At 34.7% G+C, this 24,169-nt stretch overlaps 1 protein-coding gene across 3 annotated transcripts in view; it reads right to left on the bottom strand.

Annotated features, from left to right (window-relative positions):
• The window catches only part of LOC126831469 (cyclin-dependent kinase 14), an 88,354-nt gene that overhangs the window by 5,408 nt on the left and 58,777 nt on the right, over nt 1-24,169 (bottom strand). The window contains exons 11-18 of one of the 3 annotated variants that reach the window (XM_050561979.2): nt 23,568-23,629; nt 23,343-23,463; nt 22,205-22,298; nt 14,823-14,886; nt 14,166-14,263; nt 8,733-8,823; nt 7,874-8,028; nt 506-2,318 (exon numbers count right to left, since the gene is read on the bottom strand). In XM_050561979.2, coding sequence (XP_050417936.1) covers nt 7,916-8,028; nt 8,733-8,823; nt 14,166-14,263; nt 14,823-14,886; nt 22,205-22,298; nt 23,343-23,463; nt 23,568-23,629 — 643 coding nt within the window. In that variant the 3' untranslated portion in view covers nt 506-2,318; nt 7,874-7,915. Of the gene's footprint in view, nt 1-505; nt 2,319-7,873; nt 8,029-8,732; nt 8,824-14,144; nt 14,264-14,822; nt 14,887-22,204; nt 22,299-23,342; nt 23,464-23,567; nt 23,630-24,169 lie in introns of those variants that run through there. The other 2 variants (XM_056103147.1, XM_056103148.1) reach the window with 2 other exon arrangements.

The following is a 24,169-nucleotide window of genomic DNA, read 5'->3' as shown; positions in this document are numbered from 1 at the left end:
GGAAACTATCAAAATATATTCTTCAAATATAATGCAGACAGTAAAATTTATTTTGTGCTTTTGCTTGTAAATTAAGAGACAATATGTAACAATTTATTGTTTATTAAATAAGACAGAATAAAGAATAATGAATGATGGTCTTTTTAAAGAAATACATTAATAGTATTCCATAGATATATTTTATTATATTTCAAAGAAGACTTACCATTAATATATTTTTATTCTTAAATCATAATGGAGATAGCAAAGCAAGAGAGACACAGATGGAGTTTAATGTCCACAAACTAGATGAATTTGCGACTAACATAAGGTTCAATTTTATTTCAATAATATGCTTGTGCATAGAGGTCTTAAGTAGTAGGAGGACCCAGAAAAACCCTACAAGGTTGGACAATCGACCCGACTTCTTGCCATGTACATGATGGGAATTGAAACCATGCCACTTGACTCAAAAGCAAAGCAAACTTTTCCATAATATAAGCATCTGAGGCTGATATCCCCCCCCCCCCACCCCGGCAATCCAAAAATAAATAGATGACATACTAATTAATTGCACATTTATCATTTTGAAAAGTATTCAAGCAATCAAGGTGATTATCTATACTTAGTCTAAACAGAAAATATTCATGATCGAACAAAGTCATGGTTTCGAAGTACCTGGTAGTGAAACTATACACTAAGTTTCATGACTTTCCATCAGTTAGAATCAAAGTTATCTTGTCTCACAGCATCGTGTCAAGGCCACGGTGGCTAAGTGGGTAAGACACTAAGACGCTGGCTCGCTAGCCTGGAGGTGTGGTGTACGATCCCTGCATTGGCCGAGAAAGTTCATCCAGATTTTCCGGCATGGTTCCCATTGTCAGTGATGCAGGATGGAGGGCCTGAACAGGACAGCTGTCTAGTCGTTCAGATGGGACAAAAGACCGAGGTCCATTGTACACATTGGCATGCACGTAAAAGATCCCTTGGCAGTTGGAATTCGATATAAGAGTAGGGTGTAGCGGTGCTAGCCAAGCAAAATTTCCCTCATGGCACACTGTATGGCATATGCCCGTCTTCATTAGCCCAGTCGGAGCAGTAGGACGTTAAACCCCATTTCATTTCATTTCTCGCAGCATCGACCAATGAAATTGCTTAGCTCTGCTTAGCTTTAGTGGATAATGTTAATCATTGAACTCAGTCAAAACTTTCACCTAATGAACATCTACACCAAGTTTAAACATTCTACCACAATTAAAAGCGGGTTGTCATGTTCCAAAGTCTTGACCAATCAAACTGCTTATCGCTGCTTAGCCTAAGCAGAAAATTCTCATCATTGAACTTAGTCAAGGTGTTGGTATAATGAATTTATACTCTTGTGTTTTATCACCCAATTAGAACCAAAGTTATCATGTTCCAAAGCATCATCCATTCAAATTGCTTATCTCTGCTTAGCCTCAGTGGTAAATGCTCATGATCGAACAATGTCAAGGTATTCACCTAAAAAAACACCTACACCAAGTTTGGACAATCTACCTCAATTAGAAGGAGTGTTAATGTGTTCCAAAGTCTCGAACAATCAGACTGAAGTATCTACTTAGCAGAAAATGCTCATCATCAAACTTAGTCAGGGAATTGATGTAATAAAACTATACACTCACTCTCCCTCAATTAGAATCAAAGTTATCGAGCTTCAAAGTCTCAACCAATCAAATTGCTCAGCTTAAATGCTTATTATTGAACTTAGTGAAGGTACTGATATAAAGAAACTATACACCATGTTAAATCATTTTCGCTTAACTAAAACCAAAGTTTTTGTGTCTCAGACCATCAACCAATCAAACTGCTTATCTCTGCTTACCCTAAGCAGAAAATGCTCATATCTCCGATCTCCATCAAGGTATTCACCTGATAAACACCTACACCAAGTTTGAACATTCTAGCTCAATTAGAAGCAGAGTTATTGTGTCCCAACAAGTGTGACGGACAGACAGACCCATGTTAATAGTCTCTCCGGCTTTCTTTGAAAGGCGAGGACAATAAGTAACATCTAAGCCCCAGTTAGGAATATACATTTACAGCATAAAAGGTTAATCACTACACTACAAATTTCATTATCACGTTTCTGAAAAAATTAACATATTTCTCATTCATCTTTGAATGAATCTCTTATAAATACAAATGTCTTTTAACTGTTATACACTCTGTGACAATATCTAAATCACTTTGAATATTCGCCTGTTTGACATAAATGCACCTTGAAAGTCAACAACACAATTTGTACTGAATCATGGCCTGTCATACACATCATTTATTCTCCATAATAAATTTATATTTATCTGAAATAAATACATAAATATATTTATTACGTAAACCAGACAATTAGACTGCATATGGGCACAAAATACATTTTTTGTAAAAAATAGAACACATTAAAAACTTGAATAAACATCATCACTTCACCATTCAATTAGAATCCAAGTTATTATGTTCTAAAGACTTGATCAATCAATTGCTTACAACTCAGCAGGTGAGTCACGATGGCTCAATGAGTATATCAGGCTCTTGGTATAACCAGGAGGTCTCAGGTTCGATTATGCCATTGGACAAAAATGTTTCTGCAGGATTTTGGCAAGGAACAAGCCCATTTTTTTTAGCCTGGTTGCTGCAGAAAATAGAGCGTTTAAACCCATTTTATTTTTTTTGATAAAGCAGATTTATTGTGATAGGCTTATACATTGTCATTCAAACCAGCATTTGCCATGCAAGATATGTCCACATTTTGCAAGAGATGGGTAGAGAACAAGCTAAAAAAAAAACCCAAAAACATGATTTTTCGTACCATCAGGGACCATAATCCAGTAAGTTATGGTCTGAAATGTGCGAATAACAAAAGTAACTGAGATCTTTGGGACATAAACATATATTTTAAGTTTATCAAAATTGAACAAAAATTGTGACCTCTAGAGGCAGTCCTGGAAATAAATTTCAACAAGCCAACAGTGAGGCTGATGTCCCCCGCCGAAATAGGAAAATAATTAGAGGACACATATAAATTTATCACAAATTATCTTTTACAAAGTATTGAACAATCAAACAGTATATCTTTACTTATAGTCTAAGCATACAATGTTTTTGATGGAATAATTATAGCATATTAAGGGGAAAACATGCTCTATGCCTACAGATCTAGAGTTTGGTTGTATCAACGGGTCTATTTTCCATCTAGCTGCAAGTTGTGCAAAGTTCACTGTTTTCTTTCTGTCATTAAATGTCAATTCATTATTGCATACTACATATTTAATTAATTTATAATAGTTTCTTTTTCAATTTGTTTTTTCCATTTATTTGTTTATTTACCTTGCCTATATTCATTGTATTGGATTGTATTGGAATTGCTCAATTGATGCTTTTATCAATACCTGGTTATAATAATTTTGAACATTTTAACTCAATTCGAAGGAGTGTGACGGACAGACAGACAAACAGACGACGGACGAACCCATTTTAATAGTCCCCTGCTTTCTTCGAAAGGCGGGGGACAATAAGCATACACACCAATTTTGAACATTTTAACTCAATTCGAAGGAGAGTTATTGTGTTCCAAAGTCTCAGCAAATCAAATTGCTTATCGCTCTGCTTAATCTGAGCAGAAAATGCTCATTATCGATCTTAGTCAAGGTATTACTGTAATGAAACTATACACCAAGTTTCATCACTCTCACTTAATTAGAACTAAAGTTATAGTGTCCCAAAGCATCAACCAATCAAATTGTTTATCTACTTAATTAGAACTAAAGTTATAGTGTCCCAAAGCATCAACCAATCAAATTGTTTATCTCTGCTTACCCTAAGCGGAACGGACAGACAAACAGACAGACGGACGAACCCATTTTAATAGTTCCCTGCTTTCTTCGAAAGGCGGGGGACAATAAGCATGAACATTTACTCAATTCGAAGATCAACCAATCAAATTGTTTATCTCTGCTTACCATAAGCGGAACGGACGGACAGACAAACAGACAGACGGACGAACCCATTTTAATAGTTCCCTGCTTTCTTCGAAAGGCGGGGGACAATCAAAGTAGGAGAGTTATTGTTTTCCAAAGTCTCGACCAATCAAATTGCGTATCGCTCTGCTTACCCTGAGCAGAAAATGCTCATTATCAAACTTAGTCAAGGTATTACTGTAATGAAACTATACACCAAGTTTCATCAATCTCACTTAATTAGAACTAAAGTTATCGTGTCCCAAAGCATCAACCAATCAAATTGCTTATCTCTGCTTACCCTAAGCGGAAAATGCTCATCTTCGAACTCCATCAAGGCATTGACCTAATCAACACATACACCAAGTTTGAACATTCTAGCTCAATTAGGAAGAGAGTTATCGTGCCCCAAAGTATCAACCAATCAAATTGCTTATCTCTGCTTACCCTAAGCGGAAAATGCTCATCTTCGAACTCCATCAAGGCATTGACCTAATAAACACATACACCAAGTTTGAACATTCTAGCTCAATTAAAAGTTATCGTGTCCCAAAGCATCAACCAATCAAATTGCTTATCTCTGCTTACCCTAAGCGGAAAATGCTCATCTTCGAACTCCATCAAGGCATTGACCTAATCAACACATACACCAAGTTTGAACATTCTAGCTCAATTAGGAAGAGAGTTATCGTGCCCCAAAGTATCAACCAATCAAATTGCTTATCTCTGCTTACCCTAAGCGGAAAATGCTCATCTTCGAACTCAATCAAGGCATTGACCTAATAAACACATACACCAAGTTTGAACATTCTAGCTCAATTAAAAGTTATCGTGTCCCAAAGCATCAACCAATCAAATTGCTTATCTCTGCTTACCCTAAGCGGAAAATGCTCATCTTCGAACTCCATCAAGGCATTGACCTAATCAACACATACACCAAGTTTGAACATTCTAGCCAAATTAGGAAGAGAGTTATCGTGTCCCAAAGCATCAACCAATCAAATTGCTTATCTCTGCTTACCCTAAGCGGAAAATGCTCATCTTCGAACTCCATCAAGGCATTGACCTAATAAACACATACACCAAGTTTGAACATTCTAGCTCAATTAGGAAGAGAGTTATTGTGTCCCAAAAAGTGTGACGGACAGACAGACGGACGGACAGACAGACAGACAGACAGACAGACAGACAGACAGACAGACAGACAGACAGACGGACGAACCCATTTTAATAGTCCCCTGCTTTCTTCGAAAGGCGGGGGACAAATATCAGACAGGGTGAACATTCTGTCTGACATGTCAAATTTACGGTCAGGCATAATGTTCTGACATGTGACGCAAAGTCTATCCTATTGACTAATGGATGGGTGGGTGTTGTGACAACTTTTGTATAAAGATTCAGAATGAAAACAAACAACAAAATATCTTTTGCGATCCATTTATCAACCAGGGTAGATTTGCTTAGTTTTCATTTGATCGATGAAGCTGGTTTCTATTTAACACAGATATAAAAATATTACCCATTAAAATGACTTGAATGTCATGATACTTTAGGTGGATACATGTCATTGTTGGTTGGGAAATGCAGGGTGAATTATTGGGTCACACCATCGTTTGAGAACTTAATAATTTGTTGAATGATCTATTATTAATAGAAATCCCTAAATTTATCGGCACTTACCATGCGATGATAGCTTCTTGTCTTTGACAATGTTGGCCTAATCACATGACAATTTCCTGTCTTTCCTATTTAGGGTTGAAAATACGACCATCTTTTGGGAATATATTTGTTTGTTGCATTATTAATTAATAAAGTAGGATTTAGATTATCAGTTATAAACTGTATGTGGCACATAATCGTGAAAGCATGCTGAGAATACTTGTGACAAAGTGCTCCACAACTTTCATCAAATTTTCTATCATATAAGATACAAACATTTATTTAGATGAACCGGAACTTATTGAACTCCAGCTGTTTTTGATATTGGCTATTCACCTCTATAAGCACGTATGACCTTGTGTGTGTGTGGACCCAGTTCCTTATAAGATCGCAAGTATTCATTTTCTCATCTGTATAAAGGTAAATAAGACCCTGTGTTAGAGACGTGCTGAGAGGAGCAGAGGAGAGCGGAGATAAGTTCAGCCAATGCCATGGCAAAGGGGCGGAATGATTGTCTGAAAGTGGCAATGTACCATGTTTACATTTTCATTTATGTTCCTGCTGTTGCCGATGCAAACAAATCCTATACTCAAGAAACTGATTTCTGTTTTCAGATAAAAAGTAATACTATGGATTAATAGACTTTCATGTACATTGTCCGATTGTGAGTTGTGACATGCAAGTTACAGAATATCGAGTACGATAGCAAGTTAGAACTTCATGAGAAGGTCTAACGTTCTTTTATTTTCCAAAAATGGCGAAAATCTGCAGATAAATTTTCGCCTGGACAAAATGACAGACCATAAGGAAGTTTTACCTGACAAGTTGTGAAATTCGATCGGACTTTGTCCGTGTCCGACCAGTTATTTCCAGGCATGTCTAGAGGGGGTCCACAACTTTCGTAATACATACTCTTACAATATTAGCGTACAATTAGTGGCCATTTTGTAGGGCAGTTTCGTTTCAATTTTCCAAAAATTCAAACTGAACCTTCATTATGGTGTAACGCTGATATATTTAAAAGTTTTTTAAAAATCGGATAAAAATTGTGACCTCTAGAGGGTCCACAAGCTAAATATGTGATTTTTCGTATAATCAGGGGTCATAATCCAGGAAGTTATGATCTAATATGTGTGAATATCAAAAGGAACCGAGATCTTTGAGATATAAACATGTATTTTAAGTTTCACCAAAATCAGATAAAAATTGTGACCTCTAGAGGGTCCTCAACCTTGGTATTATGGTCTAACAGTGATATATTCAAACGGGTTTTTAAATCAAATAAAAACTGTGACCTCTAGAGGGACCACAAGTTAAAAACACAATTTTTCGAACAATCAAGGGCCATAATCCAGGAAGTTACAGTCCAATATCAAAAGGCCAAGATCTTTGGGTTATAAACATACATTTCAAGTTTTATCAAAATTGATAAAAATTGTGATCTCTAGAGTGTCCACAAGCTAAAAACATGATTTTTCCTACAATCAGGGGCCATAATCCATGAAGTTACGGTACGATACATGCCAATTTCAAAACGAACTATGATCATTGGGAGATAAACCTATATTTCAAGTTTCGTCAAAATTGGATAAAAATTCTGACCTGTAGGGTGTCCAGAAAGAAATCGCGAAAGGATGCCCGGATGGACAGGGGCGACGACAATATATGTCCACATGAAAATGTGGGTGTATAATAATTGCAAACACTGGCCAATGTGATTAAAGTGATTTAATATCTCAAAATTCTTTAGAAACTAAAATATATAAATTAAAACCACATACTTGTTGAATACATATTACTCTTTGATAGACATACAATGGGGTTAACATGCTGCTAACACTATACTTCAGTTATTCTTGCATTAAGATGCTGTGTGTTTATATTTCTATGATTATGTGTGCAATGCAAAGGGGGGAAGTTTGCCTGGACAGAAGCTTCTTTGAATTCCAATTGCCAGGGGATTGATTATGTGCACTACTACTTTGTACAAAGAAATCTGATTTTTCATACCCTTCGAAAGACTACTTACTATAAGATAAATGTGACCTGTTATTCTATGTATCTTTAAGTCACAACTAAAAACTCATTTGTTTAGACTCTATTAACCAGATTAGAAACAGATTTCTTTATGTGTGTTTTTATTGATGGGAGATTCCTTAAATGTAATGCTTTAAGCATACATATATGGATGGATTTTTAAGTGAATTATAAATATACATTATCATTATTATCATAAATATACTCACCACCTTAAATAAGGCATCTTATCTACTGAATGCAACTCGGGACTAGACTTTGAGCGTTGTACGTATTCCACTCCTACCATTTGGCCGCCGTGATGATACCAGTTCATCCATTTCCGGCAGTAACATTAAACCAGGAATGTCAAATATTGAAGCAACTTAAAATAATTGAATGCATTAATGAGCTACATTTTAATCGACAAATGCAGCCATTGATATGTTTTAACAACTTATTCATTGTCTAGTTTTAAAATATTTCCAGCTTTGCAGATCCTAAACTGTAAATTGTTTTCATCTTTGTTACATTTAGGACAAGATGTTGTGCCAGTAAATGACAAGTTTTTCCTTGAGTTAACAAATTTGCATACTAGACAAGATGTTTTCCTAGTAAATGCCATGTAGCAAACTGAATTTAGTCACAAGTCTTGTTTAAAGATAACTTTCCGTGTACAAACTGGGTGATTGGATGATATATATGGACTAAAAACATATTCAAACTAATTAATCTATCAAAATTTTGCTTCAAATCTTTCTCAAAACATTACATCTTCAACATTTCTTGTCAAAACTTCAAATATTCATCTTCGTGCTCATCTTCATTAGCCCAGTTCGGAGCAGAGCAGAACAGTAGGACATTAAACCCCATTTCATTTCATAACTTTGCTCAGCATAATGTAATTTGACTGAACTGTTCCATATATTCATTTTTCTCTAATTTATCTATTCTTAACCTATCATAGCAAGAACGGTCAGCTCTTTATCTAAATCTTACATAATTCAACTTTAACAAACTTCTTATTAAGACACAACAACTTATAACCAATGATGGGAGAGCAATTACATGATAATCTCTCAAACTTACTGTCTGCCAATTCTTGAATCTTAGGAGGAAGGTCTCGAAAATATTCATTTTTCATTGCTGCTTTTGCTGAAATTCTTTTGGAGGGATCCATCTGTGAATAGAATACATAGTTTATAGAACCCCTGAACCCTATACTATATATATAGTCAGTTTAAGTAAACTTATAGAGATTGCAATAGGTCAATATGGCAAGTATAAGTCTAATTGTTGCTTTCATAAATTTTACGACCTTCATCCAACAATTTTCTGATCTTCATCTGTATATGTTAGACAAAGTCCTGACTTTTGTAGGAAACATGCCAACAGTGAGGCTGATGTCTCCTGCCGAAGTCCATAAATAAATAGATGGCACATATTGATTAATTGCACATTTATCCTTTTCAAAAGTATTTTAAGCATAAAATGTTCACGATCAAAGTACCTGGTAGTGAAACTATACACTTAAGTTTCATCACTCTCCATCAGTTAGAATCAAAGTTATCTTATCCCAAACCATCAACCAATGAAATTACTTAGCTCTGCTTAGCTTTAGAGGGAAATGTTAATCATTGAACTCAGTCAAGACATTCACCTAATGGATATCTACCTCTATTAAAAAGCAGAGCCAAGTTTCATCACTCTCACTTAATTAGAACTAAAGTTATCGTGTCCCAAAGCATCAACCAATCAAATTGCTTATCTCTGCTTACTCCAAGAAGAAAAAGCTCATCTTCGAACTCCATCAAGGCATTCACCTAATAAAAACCTACACCAAGTTTGAACATTCTAGCTCAATTAGAAGGAACGTTATCGTGTCCCAAACAGTGTGATAGACGGACAGACCCATTTTAATATGCCCCTGCTTTCTTCAAAAGGTGGGGGACAAAATCATCAACTAGTATGGTAATTAGAGTCTCTGTGTGTCATTTTTCAGAAAATATCAAATTTTTCACAGCTTAATCCACAACCAAATGTGCTCAAATCAATTATTTAACATTTTTTTTTAAATGAAACAAAACTTAAATATCAGTGATTGATAATCTCTCGTAGATTCATTGGTTTAAGAGGACTAACAATCGATCACAGTTTAATATCTTAGAAATTCTTTTTAAATAAAACAGGTCAGTGAAATTGAAATATTTGTCAAATTTAAGTTTGCTTTCTACACAGTCAAATTTTCAATTGCAAATTTATGTTAACCTCATGAAAGTTTGTGAACGCGAGACAAAGTTCTTACTTATTAATGTATAAGGAAAGAATTTTATCGTAGATTTTGATCATGTAGATCATATTTTGACTTTATAAAGTTATTGTGAACACAAACAGTATAAAGTTAGACGAAAGTGTCAATGTATATTTGAAAAATAGGATTGCATCATGTGACGTCCAGTAAGCCAACAGTGAGGCTGATGTCCCCCGAAATCCGAAAATAAAAAGATGACACATATTAATTAATTGCACAGACAGAATGAAATACTCATTTTATTACTGCTGTCTTCAAGGACAACAAAGAGCAAAAGATTTCATAATCTAACCTGAATGTTGATAATTTCCACAGGTTTGTAAACTGAAAATTTAGGTGAATGAAGCAATATATTATCTATTTTCGAGAATTCATTGATTTAAGCGATAGAATAAAAAACGAGCTAAATATAGCGTTGAAATGTCACCAGGCGAGACATTAAGAAATCTTTTGTTCTTCTTGCTAGACAGACACCATTGTTTCTTTGGGGTTTTTTTTTTTCAAGGTACATTAAAACCCCATTCTTAACAAAATATAGCCTGAAGCTGTGTCTGCAGACTTCGATGCAATATATGACATCACTGAAGGGAAAAATGAATCACGTTATATGTCATGTGTAACACCCGAAGGCTGAATGAGCTTTTAAATTTTATAAATATTTTCAACAATTTTGATGGCAACATGCAGATTTTGTATACATTCACTGAATTATCTCAGCACATACATACAATAGATGATAAGATAGATTGCCAGGCAACGACACATACGCACACAACATCTCAACGGTCCGAGCGGACGAAAATGGTTGTCACATATTTATTATTTTGTAGTTAACTGGGGGCATCTACAACACAATTTCATACAGATCAGATTATAATTGTCGTTGTTTGAAGGTTTACAGGGTTCTACTAACTGAAACTAGGGCCTTCAGTCTGGAAGTAATTTACAGAAAATTTTGAAATTCAACAGACTTTTTCGTTTTTACTAATTGAAATAATGCATATAAATAACATACAGATCGGATGATAACTTTTGTCATTTGAACATTCAAATGGTTTAACAAAGTAAAACAAGAGCCATAACTCTAGAAGTAATTGACGGAAATTGTTGAAATTCAATAGGATTCCACATTTCAATTGATGCATATCAATTTCATACAGATTGGATGATAACTTTTGTCGTTAGAGCGTTAAAAAGGTTCAACAAACTTAAAAAAAGCAATAACTCTAGAAGTAATATTGAAAATTGCTGAAATTCAATAGGCTTATTCGTTTCACTAATTAAAATGATGCATATAAATTTCATACAGATCGGATGATAACATTTGTTGTTAGAGTGTTCACAAGATGCAACAAGTTGAAACATGGGCCTGAAGAAATTAATGGAAATTGCGGAAATTCAATAGGATTCTTCGTTTCACTAATTTAAATAATAAATATTAATTTCATACAGATCAGATCTTAACTTTCGTCATTCATAAGGTTCAACAAAGTGAAACAAGGGCCATAACTCCAGAAGTAATCATTGGAAATTGCCGAAATTCAATAGGCTTCTTCATTTCACTAATTTAAATGATGCATATAAATTTCATACAGAACAAATGATAAATTTGTCGCGAGAGTGTGCACAAGGTTCAACAAAGTGAAATAACTCAAGACGTTATAAATAGAAATTGCTGAAGTACAATAGGCTTCTTCATTTCACTAAATTGAAGGATGCATATAAATTTCATACAGATGGGACGATAACTTTTGTCGTTCACAAGGTTCAAAAAAGTGAAACAAAGGCCATAACTCCAGAAGAAATCAATGGAAATTATTAAAATTAAATTGGCTTCTTTGTCTCAATGATTAAAACAAAATAAATCAATTTTAAATCAGATAATAAATGTAGTCTGTAGAGTGTTCACAAGAACGTACGTGAGCAACGGCAACGGCAACATTTTCATGAGGGCGTATAAAAATGCACAGATTGTCTACAGGGTTTAGATTCCACTGTTGCTGCCTTTTTTGGTCATAATCTAAGAACAAACAATCAAATAATTAAATTTTTAAATTTCAATTTTTGAAAATTGTGCATTAAAGGATATTTTCCATAATGTTTGAAATTAAAAACACAAATCAGAATTCCATATTGATGTTGTTATCTTGCTGTAAAAATATGGGAACCTAATGCCAATATTTAAGAAATAATGAACATTTTATAGTCAATACACGAGTCACATATTCTATGGTTTCAGACGCCATTTGTAATGAACAAAGAAAAACATATCCTACAAGACAATGCGGAAGTAATTAGTAATGGCTGATTCACAAATGACAATTAAAGTAAAAATTAACAAGCCAGCAGTGAGGCTGATGACCCCTGCCACATCCCCCCAAAAGATTAGATGAAATAGATGATACATATTAATTAATTGTATCTTTTCGAAAATTATCAAGCAATCAAACTGATTATTTATACTTAGTGTTAGCAGAAAATGTTCAAGGTTGTTTTGAAGTACCTGGTACTGAAACTCTACGCTAAGTTTCATTACTCTCTATAAGTTAGTATCAAAGTTATCTTGTCTCTAAGCATTGACCAATGAAATTACTTACCTTATGAACATCTACACTAAGTTTAACCATTCTACCTCAATTAAAAGCAGGGTTGTTATGTTCCAAAGTCTTGAACAATCAAACTGCTTATTGCTACTTAGCCTAAGCAGAAAATTCTCACAATCTAACTTAGTCAAGGTATTGATATAATGAATATATACTCAGAGATGTATCGCTAGTTAGCCTAAGCAGAAAATTCTAATCATCAAACTTAGTCAATGTTTTGGTATAATGAATCTATACTCTTACCCAATTAGAACCAAAGTTATCGTGTTCCAAAGTCTCAACCATGGAAACTGGTTATCTCTGCTTGGCCTTAGTGGAAAATGCGCATGATCGAACTCTGTCATTGTATTCACCTAATAGACACCTACACCAAGTTTAAACGTTCTACCCCAACTACAAGGCGAGTTATTGTGTTCCAAAATCTCAACCAATCAGATTGAAGTCTCTACTTTGCCTAAGCAGAAAATGCTCAGCATTGAACTTTAAGATATTGATGTAATTAAACTATACACGAAGTTTCACCACTATCACCCAATTAGAATCAAAGTTGTTGAACACAAAAGTTTCGACCAATCAAATTGCTTATCGCTCTGCTTACCCTGAGCAGAAAATGCTCATTATCGAACTTAGTCAAGGTATTGATGTAATGAAACTATACACCAAGTTTCATCACTCGCACTTAATTAGAACTAAAGTTATCGTGTCCCGAAGTATCAACCAATCAAATTGCTTATGTCTGCTTACCCTAAGCAGAAAATGCCCCATTAAGGCATTGACCTAATAAACACCTACACCAAGTTTGAACATTCTAGCTGAATTAGGAGAGTTATTGTGTCCTAAAAAGTGTGACAGACAGACAGATAGACAACAGACCCAGTTTAATAGTCCCCTGCTTTCTTCGAAAGGCGAGGGACAAAAATAACAATCATTGTTTTATCATTATTTCTACAATTTTTTCCTTTAATTTGAAAACTTAGACAATCCTTCAAATATTTTTTATCAAAGATTTGCTTTGGAAAACAAATTCTATGGAATTGTGACTTACACAATTTGCACAAATCTGATAAGCTGTCCTTGGACTCGAATAAGGAATTTTAGGTATTGGTTGGAAATAAATCTTACCAAAACCCTACAGGGGGTAATGCACCATAAAAATAATTAAATGTCATGGTGACAGTTTATGGCAGATATTGAATCATGATATGGAGTCATTGCCAACTATATTAGTTTCAGCTAAGTGTGGTTCAGTTCCCATATAAGGCATTGTTTAAGAGAGAGAGAGAGAAATGGGGTTTAACGTCCACTCGACACAAACTAGGTCATTTTGGGACTAACATATGGTTTAATTTTATTTACACAATTCGCTTGCTTGTAGGGGTCTTTAGCAGTGGGAGGAAACCGGAGGATCCAGAGAAAACCCACGAGGTTGGACAGGCGACCCTACTCCTTGCCACGTACAACCGGGGATTCGAAACCACGCCAGTCGACTCAATGACAGACTTTCTGATACAGCGCACGCACGCTAACCATTCAGCCATCCAACCCCCCGCATTGTTTTAAGTCCCAACAGCATTACAGTCAAGCCCATCAGTGTATTCTACTACTTACCTGTAAAAATCTTATTGCCAAGTTATCTGAATGTGGAATGAATTTTAATTTAGGGACTATATTACATAAAGGCTGTGGATGATACAGGCCAAACTTTGCTGAAAATACAAAATAAAACATGTACAAATCCACGGCACAAAATTTTCGTACACATATTTCCATGAAACTTTGGTTACAAGAAGCATAAAAATTTGCAAATCAACAATACAGCTCTTCATAAAAGCTTGATAAGAATAAACTCTTGACATGTACATTGTCATTAATGACAAGCTATATTAGCCAGAAGATTCAACCAATCCTGCCAAGTAGGAGAACGATACTTCAAATAGAAGAATGCATATAACATATATTATCTAAAGGAGCATGACACAACAAGATCATATTCTACATTTTATACTTGGAACTTCCAAGCTGGAAGCCACAGTCTCTCGTTGAGTATGGCACCAGGATGTCCTAGGTTCAATCACTGTATTGCCTGATCCTGGTTTCATCATGTTGTTCAGATGAGACATGACCAATTGGCTATATGAAAATCAAAAGTTGGAAATGAGTAGGCTGTAGCACTGGTGTCAGGGTAAAATTTTCACCAAATCCCTGTTGATGCAGAAAGTAGGCCATTAAACCAAATTACATTTTATTTCAGTTCGGTGTACTCACTTTTATCATAATGAGGAAACTTTGATACACCTTCCCATGTTTTCTCTCTTGGTGTACCTAAAACCTATAAAACAACAATAGAACAGGAAATTTATTATTACTGTCAATAATTTGAGCTTTGAATTTATTTGACCTTATTTTGATCTTGGAAATTTAACTTTTAAGTCCCACCAGAAAATTCTGCTCTTATTGACAGATATCTTGCTCTAATTGTTATAACAGTTACATAATTTGAGCTTTGAATTTATTTGACCTTACTTTGATCTTGGAAATTTAACTTCCAAGTCCCACCAGAACATTCTTCTCTTATTGACAGATATCTTGCTCTACTTGCTTTGTAACCGTGACATAACTATTTATGTCTGGGTTATTGATATTAGATAATAAGAAATCTTTCTCGACTTGTTATAAAGTCGTCTATCGTAATGACAATCTTGTTCAAGTCATTTGACATTTAGGGGAAAAAATTATGTGCCAGACAAAATGATAAGCTCAAGGTGGATTGTGTAATAGTCAAAATTTGAGTGGCAGGTACCTCATTTCAACTCTAGTTCAAAACTCCATAAATTGCAATAAAATTAATGAGACAGTCTCACAATATGAGGTGCACAGATTTAAATAAGTTGGTAACAATTATGAATAGCTTTATTAAGATCCATGGAATACTGTATTTAACAAGTTTAATGGTCTCAAATGAAATTTTGAGACTTTTTAACATATTGCATAAATGTTAATGAAACAAGACTCAAAATATAACAGGCACATCATTACTATTACAAAATTGTTTTAAAATAATCCTAGACAAACTATAAATCTTTTGTAGCCCGAAGACCAATCCTTGACATATTCCACTTATAACATTTGTTCAAGGAACTTAATCTCTAACTCAATATTTTCCATAATATTCAAAATTAAGAACCCAAATTAGAATTCAATATTGATCAGTTTCAATCAATATTGATGTTGTTATCTTGCCGTGAAACTATAGGATGCAAATATCCAATATTTAAGATACAATTAACATTTTATAATCAGTACACAAGTCGTGAAACAAGGGCCATAAGTCTAGACCTAATTAAAGGAAATGGCAGAAATTTAATAGACTTCCTTGTTTCACTAATTTAAATGATGTTCGATATATAAATTTCATACAGATCGTATGATAACTGTTTTGTTAAACCATTCACAACATATCTACATACATTCATATTACATTCGTATGTGCTTTAGAACCATTTTCGTCTATTTCAAGGCTCCTTTAACAAGTCAACAGTGACGCTGATTCCCCCCCCCCCCCAATTCTTGTGTGAATCAATTTTCAAAGCTAATTTTACAAGAAACCGACAAAGGTATGCCTTTTAATAATGTTTGTTCAAACAATACCCATTGATACATTATATATTTGATAAGTAAAAAACTTGTAACATTGAAATATTGATTTTTTCCCCACAAGTATAAATTTTGGGCACTTAAGGCACTCCATACACAATTGATGGTACTTTATCTGTGTTTCTGTAAAATGTGATGGTAAATTCTTAATCTATATAACTTTCTCTTACAAACCCATAATTTCAAGAATATAAACTGACTCGAAGGAATACAATTAGATCACAAAAATCGAGTCGTATAACAGTAGTTTCAAAACTTGCCAAAGGGAACCCCAATTCAAATGGCCATACCTGTCAATAGAGTCACATAAGACTGTATGTACTATAACATAACTTTTTTTCATAATTTTCAGAGGGGGTCACTTAACTAGCACAGGTCCACTTGACATGGAATGACACAGATGACACATATGTAAATTAATTTCATATTTATCTTTTTCGAAAGTATCGAGCAATCAACCTGATTATCTATACTTAGTCTAAGCATAAAATGTTCATGATTAACTCAGTCAAAGCTTTGAAGTACCGGGTAGTGAAACTATAAACTAAGTTTCATCACTCTCCATCTGTTAGAATCAAAGTTATCTTGTCCCAAAGCATCAACCAATGAAATTGCTTAGGTCTGCTTGACTTTATTGGAAAATGTTAATCATTGAACTCAGTCAAAAGACATTCACATAATGAACATCTATACCAAGTTTAAATATTCTACTGCAACTTAAAGCTGAGTTGTTATGTTCCAAAGTCTTGATCAATCTAATTGCTTATTGCTACTTAGCCTAAGCAGAAAATTCTCATCATCGAACTTGTTCAAGGTATTGATATAATGATTTTATACCCTGGGTTTCATCACTCTCAAATAATTTGAACCAAAGTTATCGTGTTCCAAAGTCTCAACCAATCAAGCTGCTTATTTTTGCTTAATCTTAGTGGTAAATGTGCATGATCCAACACTGTCAAGGCATTCACCTAATAAATACCTACTCAAATTTTGAACAGTGTACCTCAATTAGAAAGAGAGTTATTGTGTTCAAAAGTCTCCACCAATCAGATTGAGGTATCTACTTAGTCTAAGCCAAAAATGCTCCTCATTAAACTTAGTCAAGGTATTGATGTAATAAAACTTTCACTCAATTAGATTCAAAGTTATCAAGCTCCAAAGTCTCAACCAAGTTGCTTATCACTCTGCTTACGCTGAGCAGAAAATGCTCATTATCAAACTTAGTCAAGGTATTGATGTAATGAAACTATACACCAATTTTCATCACTCTCACTTAAAAGATACATTATGCGAGATAAAATAAAGAGCTGTCAGTTCTCATTATAACAGTTAAAAAATAGATAATGTAAAGGGAATTTGCTGAAAATTTCAGTAAAATTAACCCACCCTGAACCAAGAATTTAGCGATTGAATTTTGGACCTAGCCTCGATTATCATTACTAAAGTCGGTAGGATAAAAAACATTGTCTCAATTATCCAATTTTTGACTTAATCATGAATGAGCGTTGAGTAGCAGATCGGATTATAATCCAGTAAATATCGCAGGCTAGTGATGACATTGAGAGTTGAGTACGATCTGGATAAGTTAATTAATGTCTAATTAATAATTTAGGTAACATCAGGCCTAAAGAAAGACCTGCAATTGGCAGAATTAGCTTTTGCATAATGTATGTTTAAGGGCATTGAGCAGTCCCAAATGCATATTTTAAAGCTAGCCCTTTTCGTACAATCAGGGGCCATAATTCAGGAAGTTACGGTCCGATATGCACGAATATCGAAAGAAACCGAAATCTTTGGGTTATCAACTTACATTTCAAGTTTCAACAAAATCGGATGAAAATTTTGACCTCTATAGTGTGCACAAGCTAAAAACGTGATTTTTCGATCCGATACATGCCAATATCGAAAGCAGCCAAGATCTTTTGGAGATAAACCTATATTTCAAGTTTTGTAAAAATCGGATAAGAATTGTGACCTGTAGAGTGCCCACAAACAAATTGTGGACGGTCCGGACGGACAGAGGCGACGACAGTATACGTCCACATGAAAATGTGGGCGTATAAAAACGCAGCTATAAATTTATTTTATTGTAGTGTTTCGAATTTCATCACTCAGATAGCTGGCTTCTTTAGTGAGAAATTTTCTTAGTGTGCCGTTCAAAATTTCGCGGCACACTGGTTGGTAATCACTGCAGTGTGCTGTGAGTGAAATTTTGACTGGACAGCAGCGCTACGGCCCACTCTTATATCAAATTCCAACTGGGCCTACTCTTATCTCAAAATCCAACTGCCAAGGTCTCTTTTACATGCACACCAATGTGTACATGGGACCTGTTTTTAATGCCATCTGAAGGACTATACATTGGGCCTTGCCAGGCTCTCTGTCTTGCACAACTGACAAGGGGGAACCACGCCGGAAAATCCTGATGAACTTTCTTAGTTTTCACTGGGATCGAACACAGGACACCCAGGTTAGCATGTCAACGTTTTACTCACTAAACCACTGTGTTTCCCACAGCAACACCCCCTCCCCCCTCAAATTTAAAAAAAAAACAGGCAATGAAACATATGCCCACAGCAGCTATATCGTCCGGGCAGCGGCGCTACGGACTACTCTTATATCAAATTCAAACTGCCAAGGGATCTTTAACGTGTATGCCACGTCTCATCCAAACGACTATATGCTTTCCCTTGCCAGGTCCTCTGTCCTGCACCACTGACATGGGGGAATGATGCCCGAAAATCCCTATGCACTTTCTCGGCCAACGCAGAGGAAAGTGGTTGTTTTCATATTGAGGTTTGTACCACTGCTCGCTTGACTACCTTATTAACTGTCCTAAAATAGTTCACGCCTATTGCAACTCTCATGCTTTGAGGCAACTAGTGGGATCAGTACAGCTTCAGGCAGTTTTTGCAATCCGATACTGATCCACTTGGTACATCAGATTTTTATCTGAAAGTAGTATATTTTTAATAACACAAGAAAATTGAAATCATAAACTTAAATGGCATAATTAGTCCACAATTAATTAAATAATTACATATATTATTGACTGTCAACTTGTGTTTTGCCATCTGTATCTGAAAAAGTGCTGCTTTTGTCACACATTTTATTTTTATATTTGGGTGACCAATTATTCATATCTACCTTAAAATTTATATTTAAAACTATTTGACCGTATTTTTATATATATATATATACATATATAGAATGTTGACTTTGCTTTATCATAGACCTTTCAAAATCCAGCTTTATTAATAATATATCTGATAAGACATTGAACCACATTTCATGCTTTGCTTTCAAAGTATGAACCATATTTAAAATAAGCTGCAGATATATGTATATATATGGTAGTTTTATCACGTAAGTCATATTCAATCAAAATCAAATATATCTTACTCAAACTATGTCAAGGGCTTAGTCTGTGTTACACAATAATTTGTTTCATTTTGAAATGAATTTTATGAGTGCATAAATGTTATACTACAATGTGTACCTTTGCCCCGTACAATCTCGCTTTAATACGTATCACAATTCAGGTGCATAATATATGATTTCGATAATTATAAAGAGTGACCGGTTACTTACTGAAGCGACAAAAAAAACCAAAAAAAAACCTATGAATTGTGAGAAGGTGAATCGTGACGCATCGCATGTCTTCCCGTTGGTGTTACCAACTAAGCCTGCAAATTGCAAACTACCAATATAGTGCTACTATAATTATTTTGTTTCTATTAATTAAAGATGCATTATGTAAAAGCTAAATCTGACTATTGCAAGTCTTTTTTTCTGGCTTCAAATTGTATCTTAATTATTAATTACACATTTATTTACATGACAAGCCTATAATCAACTTGCTAGACCATTGGATGGCCAAGATTTAAATGGATTTGAACACCCGCAAGATCTAAAAAATTAACGATAATATGGACAACCAAGGCTTAGTCTTGGATGACAAGTACCATTATTATGATAATGAAAGATCTACGCTTCATCTTCCACGAGTCATAACTGATAATTTTGCCGAGAATAAAGTAATTTGAATGAAATTTTTAATATATTCATATTTCATTATATATCTGTAAACTTTTATAGCAAGAACGGTCTGCTATTTATCTAAATCTTACATAATGCATCTTTAATATACTTTGATATTTCTATATATTGACTTAAACATACATGTACATTATGCAAGAGCTAAATCTGCATTGCAGGTCTTTCTTTAACTTATTAATTAGACATTAATTAACTTATCCAGACTATAATCAACTCTCGATGGCATCGCTAACCTGCGATGTTTATTGGATTAGGTTCCGATTTGCTGTTCGACTTCCATTCATAATTAAATAAAAAATGGATATCCGAGACTATGTTTTTTATCCTACCGACTTTAGTAACGATGATTGAGGCTAGGGCGAAAATTCAATTGCTAAAATCTCAGTCCATAGAGGATCAATTTGACTGAAATTTTCAGCAAATTCCCTTTACAGTATCTAGTTTTTAGTGATTATAGTGAGAACTGCCAGCTCTTTATTTAATCTCCCATAATGTATCTTTAAGTAATGGAATGTTTTAAAAAATTGATATACTTGTTTTTTGGGTTGTTTTTTTTTTAACTAAAATATAACTATCGGTTGGACGAGTAACATCAAAAGTGGGACATTGAAATTGTAGAAGCTGTGTCTGTAAATAGCTCATTTCCAGACTAATGCATGGTTCAATTTCATTTTGATAATTCGCTTGCGCGTAGGGGTCTTTAGCAGTGGGAGGCAACCGGAGGACCTGGAAAAAACCCACGAGATTGGACAGGCGACCCTACTCCTTGTCACGTACAACTGGGGAATAGAAACCCCGCCAGTTGACAGACCGCATGATACATCGCGCATGTGCTAACCATTCGGCCATCCACACCCTCATTATGATTCATAATAGGTTCTGTAGTAAATGTCATAAATACATTATGCAATTATTGTCAAAATTATATTATGCAATTATTGTCAGGATTATATTATGCAATTATTGTAATAAATGCAATAATTGTCATGAATAGAGTATGTTATTAACAAATGTGTATGTCGTTAATTTAGATCTTATGTTACCTGCTGCCAGCTCATTTCAAAATGGATTATGGAATCAAATGGAGTTTAATATCCTGCTGTTCTGCTCCAACTGGTCTAATGAAGACGGGCATAAGTCATACATTGTGCTATGAGGGACATTTTGCCTGGACAGCAGCACTGCGGCCTACTCTTACATCAAATTCCAACTGGGCCTACTCTTATTTCAAAATCCAACAGTAATTATTGGAAATCGCTGCAAATCAATAGGATTCTTTGTCTCATGACCTTAAACACTGTGTATAAATTTAAAGTCAATCGGATATTAACTTTAGCCCCTAGAGTGTCCACAAGCAAATGTGGACGCCGGTCGGCCGGCAGGGGCAGCGACAATATACAACTACATTTCAAAGTGGGCATATAAATATGGATTAGGAGACCTATGCAAGTCCACATGATAACTTTAAATACAATACCTTGTTTAATGGCAACAGTGTCAAAATGGGGAAGAGGGGCACAGATTTCAGAATGGGATATTGCCCTGGTTGTGGCAAACTGTAGGTCAGGAGAAAGACTACTTAATGCTAGAGACAAACAGTGGCTATAGCCTGACGGGAAGCTTAATTAATTGCTGCAATTTTCAAGTCATGATTCAGTTTCCCTTTATGTTTAATAAGTTTTTCTGTCGGCGCAATTCAAACTTTCTCTTTTCAAAATCTTCTTTTTTTTTTTTAACACTTTGTACTCATCTCAGAAAAATTAACTGCATTTAATTGAGATACAGGTATCAGTACAATTTCATAACTTGTTCTTTGGTATTATCAATGAAAACTGACTATTTCTACTGAAAATCTGAAATGGACTTGAGACCTTCAGGTACTGGTATACTGTATTCTATAGCACATGTAGGTAGATAATTTATATATACTATACCTTAAATATCTTATCTAACTGATCATATGCATCTTTCATGCCAGGGAATGTTGCTAAACCAGATATCATTTCAGTAAATATACATCCTACGCCCCTGTAACACAAAATAGAAAAGGAATTTAATATTTCCTATGAAGAGTCTTTTCAATCATGTTTGGTACTTCTTTATGAGCTGATGTCTCTTAAAGCTATGTTTTGAATTGACATTTAACTCACTAGTAGCTTGTATCACAATATGCTATGAACTTATAATGTCAATCAAACGAGAGACAGACAGAAAGAAACAGGATTTTGTCCAAAACTTTGGAAACAAATGTTATCAAAATTTTTATATTAAAGTGCAACTTAAATGACAAATTCAGGAATAAGTGTTATCTCACATTGATATTGAAGCTAGTCCAAATACTGATGAATGTTTAATGCACCCATACCACTTAGGAGATAAACACCGACCGTTTAGAATTTAGAGGACTGTTATTGTCCATTTGATACCGCTTAATCATTAGAGTATGCATGTGGTTGCTATGCTTGTTTACGTTGTCATTTCGACGCTGTGATTTTTTTTTCTTTGCAAAACAAAAAAAACCTGGCCTGTGTGTATGAAAATTAGTCTCTGTCCTGACTCCTATTCATATCAGTATCAGCCCGACTTGTATATTTTTTTTTAAATATATCCCAATCAGTTATTTACGGTCCATACGGAGTTCAATAAATTGTAGTATTTTTATTCACTTTTTGAAAATCTTCGATTTTGACCAGTCTGATGATGATAGATTGACCATACATGTAGCAACCATTATTGTCAGACCAGTCTTGAAATGAAATTTACCATTTATCTTTCAAATACGCTCACTAACTTTGTTTTTTTGTGTGTTTCAGGTGTGTGTTTCAATAAGCCAATGGTTGAATTTCATTGTTGATGACATAAAAGAAAAAATTCATGAAGATTTCCTAGAATAAAGTTTTGAGGTGTAGAATTTTTGGCCACTGGAGTGGAAACAGAGTCTAGCACCCAGAAAATATTCATTCGCAGTGAGTCGCCCAGGAAATTTAGAGGACTGTTATATTCATTCGACGCCACTTTTCGACCAATCAGAATCCAAGAAATTTCCATTGTGGGCTACAATATATAACTTACCACATATCTAGAGAAGTGGAATAATCTGTTGAACCTAATAATACATCTGGTGGACGATACCATAACGTAACAACTTCATGTGAATATGTACGACTAGGTATAGACTTCGCTCTAGCTAATCCTAAAGTAAACAAAACAAACATCAGTGTACATTAAGAAACACTTCATACATCTAAATTGCAACCTGTAGAACAATGCAACCGAAAAAAAATGAAAACAACTTACCAAAATCTGCTAGCTTTAATTCCCCTCTTTCACTTATTAATAAATTTTGAGGCTTGAGATCCCTGTAAAAGCAAAAACAAATGAGAGTTGTCTCCCTGCATATAATTTATGAAATAAAATGGGTTAGGAGTTAACATGTTGTCAGAATGGAACTTTTAAGAATAGTTTTATAATCTTATTATTTGAATGAAGGAACTTCGGAAAAAGGAATGAACAAGATGACTAGTCATCACCATCTTGGAATATAAATGGGACTAATCAGAAGATTCATATTCTGATCACAGTAGCTGGATAAGGCAGGGTCGCTACTCCCTGTAATGTTTGCACAACCTTTGTCTACCTCAATCAGCTGCTGTATGTTAAGCTTATACATCAGAAATAAAATACTATAATAGTTTGATGTTTGTACAAAAAATGAAATGAAATGAAATGGAGTTTAACGTCCTACTGTTCTGCTCCTAACCTGGGCTAATGAAGACGGGCATACGCCATACAGTGTGCTATGAGGGAAATTTTGCCCGGACAGCGGCACTACGGCCTATGTTTGTACAAAGTTTCAAAAAGATTTCTTGAACGGATAATAAAATATGCTTCGGAAACGA

Source organism: Patella vulgata, chromosome 9 (assembly GCF_932274485.2).
Source record: "Patella vulgata chromosome 9, xgPatVulg1.2, whole genome shotgun sequence".
NCBI classification, from domain to species: Eukaryota; Metazoa; Mollusca; class Gastropoda; family Patellidae; genus Patella; species Patella vulgata.
Note: the sequence above shows the minus strand (reverse complement) of the source record. Positions and strands in the feature narration are given on the sequence as shown.